This window comes from Malus domestica, chromosome 10 (assembly GCF_042453785.1).
Source record: "Malus domestica chromosome 10, GDT2T_hap1".
Taxonomy (NCBI): Eukaryota; Viridiplantae; Streptophyta; class Magnoliopsida; order Rosales; family Rosaceae; genus Malus; species Malus domestica.
The window spans coordinates 41772851-41784092 of NC_091670.1; the positions used below are offsets into that span (position 1 = coordinate 41772851).

Below are 11242 nucleotides of genomic sequence, written 5' to 3' on the forward strand. Positions count from 1 at the left end.
TGAATTTGAAACCAGATGGACCAAAGTGAAACGTTGTCCGAAATAAGGAACAAAATCACAGTTTGGCCTTGGTTGATCGAGTACACCGACATGTCGTTTTCTAGGTTTATAAGTACCCTCCAAAAACAGAACTCTCACTCGGGGAAACTTTGGATGGGGGGACTGAGAACTGCAAACCCTTAAGCAGACCAAGAGACGAGGAGACGAGAAGACGAAGAGTTGTGCGACAGCGTTTTCTGGGTCAGTTTCCTTCTTCCTTACCATTTCATGCATTTCTGATTTCTGCTGATGAATGTTGCTCGCTTTCTTATTCCAAAAGAACAATTCTTAGCTACTAAAAAATGGGTAGAGACTTGTACTCAAAAAATTTCAAAATTATTTGTCGTCAATTTATAGAACTTCGTGTTTTATAATCAGAATTATTCATATTAAAAATCATCATATAAAGATCGTCTCTGCAAAAAATCAATTAAAACTAGGGAGTTTTAACGAAAAGCCCACGGTACTGTTCACTTTAACGAAAAACCACATTTTTACACTAAAAAGTCAAACCTGGTACTATTCACTTTACCCTTTATTTTGTCCTTATCATTAAAACTCAAAGTTTTCAAGCATTTTTCATTAGTTTTCCTTTAAAACTAAAGTCCTCTAGTCATCAAACTGTTTAAAAACAAATGAACGGTATTAGTAAAAACATTACGCTACGTCTATATATTATAATAGATTGACTAAACAACCTTAATTTTAATTTATTTTTTTTGTAGAGATGAACTTTACAATATGGTTAATATGATTTATAGTATAAATAGTTCTGATTTGAGTAGAAGTTCCTTCGTATTTTTTAGTAGCCTTCGTTCCAAACTTGGGATTTTCTGTTTTTGCCAATTTTTCTTCGCTGTTGAAGAAAGTTTGTACTTTTTTTTTTGTGTGCGAATATTTTGAGGGTTTCTGGAATTGGTTTTTCGATGTGGGTTCGCTTGTTCTGCATCAAAAGCCGGTCGAAATGGAAATTTAAATCGGGTTTTATTTGTGTATTTGTCCTAGGGAAAGATCAATCGATTCATGTTTGGAAATTTGCAGAATGTTTGCTTTCACTCTCATGTGATGCGTGTTACATTTCATAGTAATGGCCTTTTCTTTAGTTTGATTATATACGGGCTAGAAAAACTTGAAACTTTTGTATTTGCTGTTTGTGTGATCACCACGAAATGCTAATAGTCAGTGCAAGCGATTATGTTCTTGCCATCGATATATGAACAATTTTGATATGGTTCTTGTATTTCTTGGAGTTATATTGCTCTAGTTAATCTTTCGGTTTTGATTAATAAGTTTTCGATGGCTGTATTTTCTGTAAATCACTTTTAAAGCGTAATAAAATTCCGAATATATATAGGTCCTTTTGCTGCAATTCACTTTTTTTAGCTGAATGTTTGCACTTGCTGTTAATTATAAGGTTTCTATCATTTCCTAAACAAGTTTTCAAGTGATTTCTTACCTCGAGAGTTCGTTTGGTATAGTAAGGAAACTATCTGAACTATGGAGACAAGTTCTGTAATACTAAGCCCGAAAAGGCAGAAGCTGGATGGTGGAGAAGAGATGGAAGGAAGGAGAAAGAAATTATTTGATTTGCCTGATGAGATTCTTCTAGCAATTATCTCCCTACTTGAAACAAAAGATGCAATCAGAACAAGCATTTTGTCTAAAAGATGGGAATACTTATGGACTTCAATTCCTAAGCTTGAATTTCGTCATCAGCCGTCTACTCCAAGATCTACCATGTGGAATATTGTGGAAAGAGCGCTTCTTCTTTGCGGCCCTGCTGATATAAAAGTGTTCGAACTTAATTTTCCAGTGCTAGGGGATGCATGTCGTGTTAAGGCCTGGATCTCTGCCGCATTAAGGCGCAATGTTCAGGAACTTTATATCTATCTCCATGGCCTCCAGGGACAATTTTCATTGCCTCATTCATTGTTTACTAATACAACACTGACGGTTTGTGAATTAGATATTCCTTTCCCAATCAAGGTTCCTTCTACCGCTTGTTTCTCAAGCCTAAAGAACTTGTCTCTTAGGTCCGTGGTGTTTTCTGATGACTCAGCGCAGCATCTGTTTTCTGGTTGTCCGGTCCTTGAGGAATTATATCTAAAAAATTGCATTTGGTTGAATAACAAGTTTGTGAGTATTTGTTCCCCCAAGCTTTTGACGTTGTTTATAAATGAAAGCGATATGATACTTCCTGGAGGTTCAGAAGGTTGTCAGATTATGATATACGAAGTTAGTCTCCAAAGCTTTTGTTACAGTGGCGAGCTCCAAAACGAGTATTGCTTTTATGATTCCTCCTCATCAAAAAAAGCGGAGATCCATCTTTCTTATGATTCTAATAAGAACCTGAGACATGCTGGTTACCGGTTGTATAAGCTCCTTAGAGGGCTCACCAGCATGGAGGGGCTAACTTTCTCCTCATATAATGCCTTTCGGGTATGGTTTCTTCTCTTTTATTGATCACACCTGTTAATTTGATACATTAATACGTGTTTACAAATTGCTGCTATTGCATTAGCATTTTGTGGTACAAGTCGCTTGTCTAAAATCCCTTAGTCCTGTTGATAGGTTGTTGTAGCCAATGCACCAGAACTTCTTTCCAAGATGCCCATGTTCAATAATCTGACAACCTTTGTATTGGAAGACGCGGCATTTATTGATGACAAAGCACTATTGACGATGCTTCAGTACTTTCCTCATCTTGAAACACTGATATTTGTTGAGGTAACTTCACATAATCTATAATTTTTTTCCCCTTGTATCGTGTCTGCATGTAACGTTGGTATAATGACTGTAGTTTGATGATACAGGGGTTTGGCCTGTCCCCGGAATGGGTAGAAGATGAGGGGGTGTTGGAGCCACTGCCTCCGTGTTTCTTGTCACATCTTAAGAGGATTGAAGTCGCTGAATTTAATGGAGATCAGTATAACGAGCTTAACGCAGTAAGGATTTTGCTAAAGAATGCAAAGGTCTTGAAGAAGCTGGATATATCTTGGTATTTTACGGCGGGGGCAGAGCAGAAAGCGGAGATCACCAAACAGGTATTTGATTTTCCGAGAGCATCAGGAAGCTGTGAAGTTGTGCTTCGTTGAGTTTTTAATATATGTTTTCGACTTAAGCTTCGTGCTTTGACATGCCTTCCTTTTGAACCTGTTGACTTGCAATGATCTTTTGTGTAATTTAGCAGGGATTACTGGCTTAAGCTGTTATTTGGTAGGGTAAAAATATTACCAATGGATATTTTATCTGCTTTAGTTGGTGAAAATCTCCTTTTTACATTTGATGTTCCAGATTTTAACTTTTTATATTATTTTATTGAATTATTTTATTATTTAATATCCACATAGGCTCATATTGACACGTAACGTTCAGTCACTGTTCATGTGAGTGTCACATCATCAGTTAACAGAGGTTTTGACCGAAAATTAATAGATATATGAAAGTATTCTAGAATTATAACTTTAGGTAACGGACTGGAACAAAAAAAACTTCATGTACCAAATGTTGAAAACCAAATTTTTTTTAAAGTGGTAAGCTGAGATTAACCTTTAGTTTTAAATGACTTGATCAAAATGACGTCGTTTTGACCAAGTCATTTAGATAAAAACTGTTCTTCCTCTTTCTGTTTGCAATAGCAGAACCTACAACTTAATCCGCAGCCACGGGCCATGGCTGCTCCTCCTCCACCACAACCCAGACTTGATAGTCCTCACAGCCACTCATTCGAGCTTTCGGGTGGTCTCGGAGTTGGGACCACCTCAGTCCCTTAATAGATCCGTCCTAGGTGTGTGAGTTGGTGTTGTGCCTTGGTCCGTTCATCAGTGCGGAAACGAGATTCAGATTACAACCTCACTAAAATCACACTCAGTTGAACAGAATAAAATACAAGAAATAAAGACACCGAGAAATTTACGAGGTTCGGCAAAAACCTGCCTACGTCCCCGGAGAGATATTGCTCTTCACTATGAGAATAACAGTACAAGTACACATGAGTTAAATCAACATAACCCAATCCCAAATCCCTTGCACACCCACTCATAGAATTTTCCCAAGAGCCTCACTCTACCCCAAGAGTTCTTTCACTTGAATACTTTTCACTCTAGCTCTCTTGATTTTCTCTCACCCGTGCCCATGCTTTCCCATGGGAAAGCCGAATGCTCTCCCCCTTTGGATGCTCTCTGATGCCTTCTCAGGAGAGAGCCAAATCTCTCATTCTCTCCCTTCGGTTCTTAGCAAAATAAATAGCAAAAGAAAAAAGGAATCAACTTTCCCTTTTTCCACAAACATCATCATTAAAGTAAAAGCAAGCATCATCATTATGTTTTTACTCATGATGATGTCCACCAAACTTTTACTTTTACTTTGTCTGCAATTTTCATGCAACCCACACCATGTGATATTTCCACCGAAAGCAAACACAGGTCACTTCATTGTTGTTAACACATGACTCATAATTACTCACAAATGTATGAGCCAAACACAACAGTTGGGACTACCTCGGTTTTTTAATAGATCCGTTCTGGGTGAAACACACGATGGTGGCTAGAAAGAGTTGAAATGTTTATGAGAGTCTTCTCAATTCTCGATAGTCCATCGAAAAAATGAATCATCGTGTCGAAGCCACCAACAAATTTTTTTACTATTTATTTTTAATTCTGTAACATTATACAATAATGTGAATGTTAGATACCATGGACTTTGTTCACACGAGGTTGCAAACGCACCTGCCTTAAAAGTCACGTGCATGAGACGAAAGCAGTGTACCCATCCCACCAAACCTAAAAACGACCTCGGAGGCTCAGAGTCAGAGCAAAGAAAGGTCCCCTACCACTTCTTTTAGCCACGGCCAAACAACTCGTGCCTGCACAAATACATTTCCGGTCAAATAATGCAGCCTTAATGCAAACAAAACCACTGTCATTAGCAGCCAGCCAAACCTCCAACTAGGCCAACTAATTAGTACTATCATTTATAGCCGTCAATATTAACATTTTAGTCCAATTTTTTTCCATCGTCCAAAATTAAAATATTATGTATTGTTTTAAGAAACATTGGAAATCGTATTGTATTGAAAAGAACGATGTTAGAATAGATTAGGAGCAAGCACGGTTCAGTTTGGATTGGTTTGACAAACAAATCGCGGCAAACCAATTATTACGTAATGGATTTAGTTAAAAGATTTGAACAGATAATTAAAAAATTTCGATCATTTGATACTAAAACCATGTATTACTGAAGCAACATGATGAGATGCAAATTAGGGTTAGGCGGTCTGGATTTTTGTTGATTTTACATTCAGATAGCGACAAACTAATTACTCTGTAACAAATTGGTTCGGTTTTAACTAAAATCATAATTGAAATCAAACCAAACCATTGTTGTAGGGTCAATTAAATACATTTTTCATTGGATTTTTTGGATCGTTCAATATATTAGTACGCAATATTGAAAGGAACATTGGGAAATCTGCATCATGTTGTGTATTTTAAGAACAACATGGGATGCAAATGCAAATGCAAATTGCAACGCATGGACAAAGTGCCTTACAGCGAGAGGCCCCAGGTGTCTTTCTTTCTCCATCAGATATTTTGTGCTTCTGCTCAATCATTCTACTCAAAGTGTTGTCGTTTACATGTAGACTTTGGAACGTCGCTTGAGTTTGCGGTCTAGAATTTGCAGCGGCAGCTGGAGTGCTCTGTTTGGTTACATCAATCTTGGGTAGCTTGATAAGTAGGTGAATGAAAAAAATGGGCCAAGTTGTAGACGTAAGCGGAAATTTTTTGGAGAGTTGGCCACCCAAATTGACATTTCATCGAATCTTGGTTGGTTTTGAGGTTATTTTTCAAGTTATATTGCACACGTCGAGAGATGCTAATAACTTTCAAACGAGCAGGCCGACTGATGTTAATAGCGTTTGAGTGAGTATAGCGACAAATGTCAATATATGCTGAGTGAGTCTATCAACATATGTCCATGACAACGCATACAAAGACATGAGGCTAACAGCTACCTTGCCGAGTGCCCATAGAAGCAAATTCATTGAGCAGTTAGAGGACAACTTTTAAGGACATCTCAGAATTTTAAAAGACGGCACCTACAGCTCTTCCATGAATCCATGAAAGATTGCTGAGCTTGGGAGTCATCTGACCACCTTGTACGCCTCTGGCCACATTAATCAAAGTAGAAGTGCTTATGTTATAAATTTAGATTCAAAAATTTCTTCTCGTAATTTAAATTAAATTAAAGTATAATATTGTTTGTTATGATGGCGGTATTTCCAAATAATGACGAGTGAGATTTTTTTTTAGGGAATCTGAGAAGAAGGAAGGGAAAGATCGAAGTGAAAGTATGTTTCCTTAGCCGACAACCCTGAATCAATGAAGCAAGTTGTTGTTAAGCTTATTCTTTTGGTCAATAAGTTATAATTTATTTAGAGGCTCAGATCAGACTTTGCAGGAAATTTTCTGTTTCAAATTACTGGAATTTTTTTTTATTCCACTAGTATTTACAGAAAATTTAGAAGAAACTCTATAATATTATTGAAAATGACACATCCGAATCTCGATAACCATCAAACTAGGAGCAGATATGTGCCGGCCATCTCACCAAAATGTTACAGAAAATCTTGTAGTATTTCAAAATTCAAGTTTGATACACTAACACTATGTTTAGATGAAGAAATTTAAGATTACTAAGGAATTTTAAAATAACGGGATTTTATTTTCTAGAATTTGTGAATTTTCTTGTTTGATTAACCTAAAATAACAATGGAATTGAATTCGGAATTTGTTATTTTTAAACTCTCAATTATAGAAATTGGGAAATTACACTTATTTACATGGAATTTAAACTTGGGAATTAGAGGTTCCAAATTTCAATTTTTTTTTTCACGCAAAAATTCTAAATTTCTATGTTTATGAATCCAAATAAGGGAATTGATGCATATCAATTTATAAATTCTAAGTTTTATCCAAATTTCAAGTTTATTTCTTTCATCCAAACATAGTGTAGGTGTCATAGCACAATTGGTTAAAAACTTTTTCTTTTTAATTTCTAACTAATTATCTTATTACATTTGATATACCGAGCCTAGTACACTAAAAAAATCTTTGATCATAGGGCTCGACAACTGCTCAAGTGAGCCTCTAATTCTTAGAAAAAGAAGGCTAAAAATCTTTCTAATATGTTAATTAAAATGTTTACTTGTAGTGGTTTGTCACCATCAAACACTATGTCAAAATTTCCACTCACCTCCCTCCCTCCCTCCCTCCCTCAACTCGTATATAAACCCTCCTGCCCTGCCTCTCACATGCATCCCAAGAAAGACCGTTTCAAAAGTTTTCCTTTCAGTAATCACCAACTTATTACAAATCAATCCCAAGAAACTCTTTTTTATTAAATTACGCCCCAAACCCCACCATGCAGATCTCTTCAGTGAAGCTCAGAACTCCGGCTTTCACGTCGCCGGAGTTCTTGAGCCGGAGGTGCCTCATAAAGTCTCACTCTTTATCACTACCCAACTTCCACAATGCCCAAAAAACCGCTCCTTCTTCCTCTTCCTCTTCCCTCAAACCCCTTCACATATCTTCCGGGGATTGTTTCGCATTGGCGGGCAAAACCGAGAAGGGAAGCGCCGTCTGCAATGCCTACGAGGCGGACCAGTCACGGCCGCTGGAGATCAACATTGAGTTGCCGGACCAGCAGGAGGCGACCCAGAGGCTGAAAATTGGTTTATATTTTGCTACCTGGTGGGCACTTAATGTTGTGTTCAATATCTACAATAAGAAGGTTTTGAATGTGTTTCCATATCCATGGCTCACCTCCACGCTCTCCCTCGCAACCGGATCGCTCATGATGCTCGTTTCATGGGCCACCAGGATAGCCGAGACCCCAAAAACTGATCTAGATTTTTGGAAGACTCTGCTTCCGGTAAGTAAAAGTGCAATGATGTACGCACACCCATTGTCTCCCCTGCACATTGTGTTTATTCTTTTATTGGTCTTTGGATTGAATAAATTAGCGGAGAATAAGGGACAGAAATAAGCCGTAATGTGCATAGGTGCGCGGAAATTATTTTCCCAAGTCGAATTATGCTGCTCTGTTTTCTTAATTTGTCTTGTTTTTGTTTTGGTTATGTGTGCAGGTTGCGGTGGCACATACAATTGGGCATGTTGCGGCGACTGTGAGCATGGCGAAGGTGGCGGTTTCGTTCACTCACATCATCAAGAGTAGCGAGCCTGCATTCAGTGTATTGGTTTCGAGGTTCTTGTTAGGCGAAACGTTTCCTCTCCCAGTTTACCTCTCGCTCTTTCCGATCATTGGAGGATGCGCGCTCGCTGCTGTTACCGAGCTCAATTTCAACATGATTGGTGAGAAAACTTGTTCAACATTCGCCGCATTTTGATATTACAACGAAAAATCTTGAAGGGAATTGATAAATTGGGGTTTTAGTGCTTTTGGTATGTGCTAAATTGTTATGAGGACTAAAAGTATGCTGAAATGTGCATCAGGGTTCATGGGGGCTATGATATCGAACCTGGCATTCGTGTTCAGGAATATATTTTCGAAGAAAGGGATGAAGGGCAAGTCCGTTAGTGGGATGAACTACTATGCTTGTCTGTCTATGTTGTCTCTACTGATTCTGATTCCATTTGCCATCGCCGTGGAGGGACCCAAGATGTGGGCTGCTGGATGGAACACAGCTCTTGCGCAGATCGGTCCCAACTTCGTATGGTAAATATACAATGACTTCTAACTGTCTGTAAACTTGTCGTCTTTGGTGATGGACATAGAGGAGTCCTTGAATCATTTGTGTTTTTTCTAAACAATTCTAACGAACTTGACTAAACTCAGCTCCGCATTGAATCATTTGTTAATCTAATATTTTAATCTAGATGGTGATTTAAGATGTTGACTACTGCACAATTTGTTTTCTGAATTGCATTTAGTTTTAGTTATCTGCTAATTTGGATTACAAAAGTTTTGAAGAGATTAAGTAACTGAGATTTTGCTTGATTAAACTGTTAATTACCTTTCACCTTAATTGTTTTACTTATGCAATATGTACATCTATATGTTAACAGGTGGGTGGTGGCACAGAGTGTCTTCTATCACTTGTATAATCAGGTTTCATACATGTCACTAGATCAGATATCTCCCTTAACATTCAGCGTTGGGAACACAATGAAGCGGATATCCGTCATAGTCGCGTCCATCATCATCTTCCACACACCTATCCAACCCATCAACGCACTCGGAGCAGCCATTGCAATCCTTGGAACCTTCCTCTACTCACAAGTAAGCTCCCCACACCTTCTTGTATGAGAAAGTTTGTTAGGAGATTTTAGGTAGAGTAGTAATTTGTTTCACATTGGATTACAAATTTACAAATGGTTCAATCTGATTAAATATTAAGAGTCGCAGTTTCATACATTCCGCTGAGAGATTTGTACTTAAAAGTCCTCAAGCACATGCGTTGAGTGGTTAAGTTAGAGACGGTCTGCAAGGAGAAAATATAGTCATCTGAGCCCCTAAATATGCCATTTTATGGAACCAAGTTGCATAGGGTAGGAATCAGGTTGCATAGGGTATAAACCAAGTTGCATCCCTCCATAAGATGGGCAGTTTGGAATGTTGAAATATATCATGGTACCAAATCGCCTATAGATGAAGTGTGGACAAATTTTGTGTTTTGTCCTTGCCAATTTTTCATATGGTGACAGAAAAACTAAATTAGGCGGCCTTATAATTCTTCAAGGGCCACTAAAGAATAAGGGGGCAAACAAAATGACAATGTTTCTGGTCTTTCAGTTCTCATGTTTTACCTAGCCATACCAAGCTGCGAGAGAGAGAAACTTGCAGCGGAGTGTATTCTACTTTCTGTGTCTCTCTCTCCTTACATGACATTTAAGAGAGAGAGACGGCACATAAGTGTATACACTCCAGGTTACACATACATACAAGTGAGCACAGGCATTTTCATTTGATATGCCATTTAAATCACAGCCTATCAAAATGGCCATCTCCAAAGAGTTGCTTGTCTACCCTTTTGAAGGTTGGAACTTTCGATGTAGTTATGGCTCGATTTGGCTGACGATTTCGCCATTAACTTTGTTTGCAGGGCAAGCAGTGAGGAATGTTTGAAGATGCCAAAGTTAGGTTGTATGATAGATGATGAAGAGAGACAAAGAGACTGCTCTTCCTATGGATATGAAAGTGTGTAAGAATCAATCACAGGGTGTTCGAGTATGGTCAGCCGAACTTCATGGTCATGGATTCGTGGAGTTGGTTTACGGAATCACGTACGCTCTGTTACGCGCCCGATATGGTTTAATTAGATTGCGTTCATCGGTTGAGAAATTGTTTTGTAAATTTTTGTAGTCAATAAGAAGAATGTTTGTTTTGAGGCAGAATAATAGTTGGAAATCAAATTTCAATTCTCAAGTAGAACCAATTTTCTCAAGGCATGTGACATAATTGTTATGGGTCTTTCTTTTTTGAGTAAATTGTAGCTATTGTCCCTTAACTTTAAAGGAAAATTAATGAAAAAGGCTTGAAAACTTTGAGTTTTAATGATAAGGACAAAATAAAGGGTAAAGTGAATAGTACCAGGATTGACTTTTTAGTGTAAAAATGTGGTTTTTCGTTAAAATGAACAGTACCGGGTGCTTTTCGTTAAAGTTCCCTAACTTTAACTCAATTGGACTAATAATTCCTCAACTAAAAATCAATTACCATTGGTCTCTCAACTCATCAAAATGTGCAGCTATGGTCCCTCAACTAAAAATCTATTATCATTGGTCCCTCAACCTTAATCCAACTGGAGAAATAGTCTCTCAACTTTAACCCAATTGGAGCAATGGTCCTTTAACTTTAACCCAATTGTAGCAATGATCTTTCCAACATAACTCATTTTGACAAAATTCTGACAAAGTTGACGAAAATGACCATAACGGCATGTTTTGATGAGTTGAGGGACCCCAATTGTAGTAATGGTTCTTCCAACATGACTTATTTTAACAAAATTCTAACGAAGTTGACGAAAATGACCATAACTACACATTTTCATGAGTTGATGGACCAATGGTAATGGAGTTCTAGTTGAAGAATCATGGTAATGGAGTTCTAGTTGAAGAATCATTGCTCCAATTTAATTAAAATTGAGGAACCATTGCTATAATTTACCCTTCTTCTTATCAGA

The 11242-nt window shown here is 37.7% G+C and overlaps 2 protein-coding genes and 1 long non-coding RNA gene across 4 annotated transcripts; all 3 read left to right on the top strand.

Annotated features, from left to right (window-relative positions):
- The first annotated feature begins 140 nt into the window (after positions 1-140).
- On the top strand, positions 141-3320 carry LOC103422460 (F-box/LRR-repeat protein At3g26922-like). Of its 2 annotated transcripts, none has more exons than XM_008360523.4 (4): positions 141-240; positions 1518-2478; positions 2611-2766; positions 2853-3320. In XM_008360523.4, exons 2-4 carry the CDS (start codon positions 1537-1539, stop codon positions 3132-3134), a joined length of 1380 nt encoding a protein of 459 aa, XP_008358745.2. In that variant the 5' UTR covers positions 141-240; positions 1518-1536; the 3' UTR covers positions 3135-3320. The 2 variants fall into 2 exon arrangements, with proteins under 2 accessions (XP_008358745.2, XP_070661909.1); XM_070805808.1 differs by having other exon boundaries at positions 142-240; positions 2840-3320.
- A 2066-nt stretch (positions 3321-5386) lies between these two features.
- Positions 5387-6264, top strand: LOC139188323 (uncharacterized). The gene is made up of 2 exons (XR_011571693.1): positions 5387-5604; positions 5681-6264. It is a non-coding gene; the product is annotated as an uncharacterized lncRNA (long non-coding RNA).
- A 1009-nt stretch (positions 6265-7273) lies between these two features.
- LOC139188433 (glucose-6-phosphate/phosphate translocator 2, chloroplastic) lies at positions 7274-10485 on the top strand. Its single transcript, XM_070805811.1, has 5 exons — positions 7274-7971; positions 8186-8411; positions 8553-8775; positions 9126-9339; positions 10163-10485. The coding sequence occupies exons 1-5, from the start codon at positions 7462-7464 to the stop codon at positions 10172-10174; spliced, it is 1185 nt and encodes a 394-aa protein (XP_070661912.1). The 5' UTR covers positions 7274-7461; the 3' UTR covers positions 10175-10485.
- Positions 10486-11242: the final 757 nt, after the last annotated feature.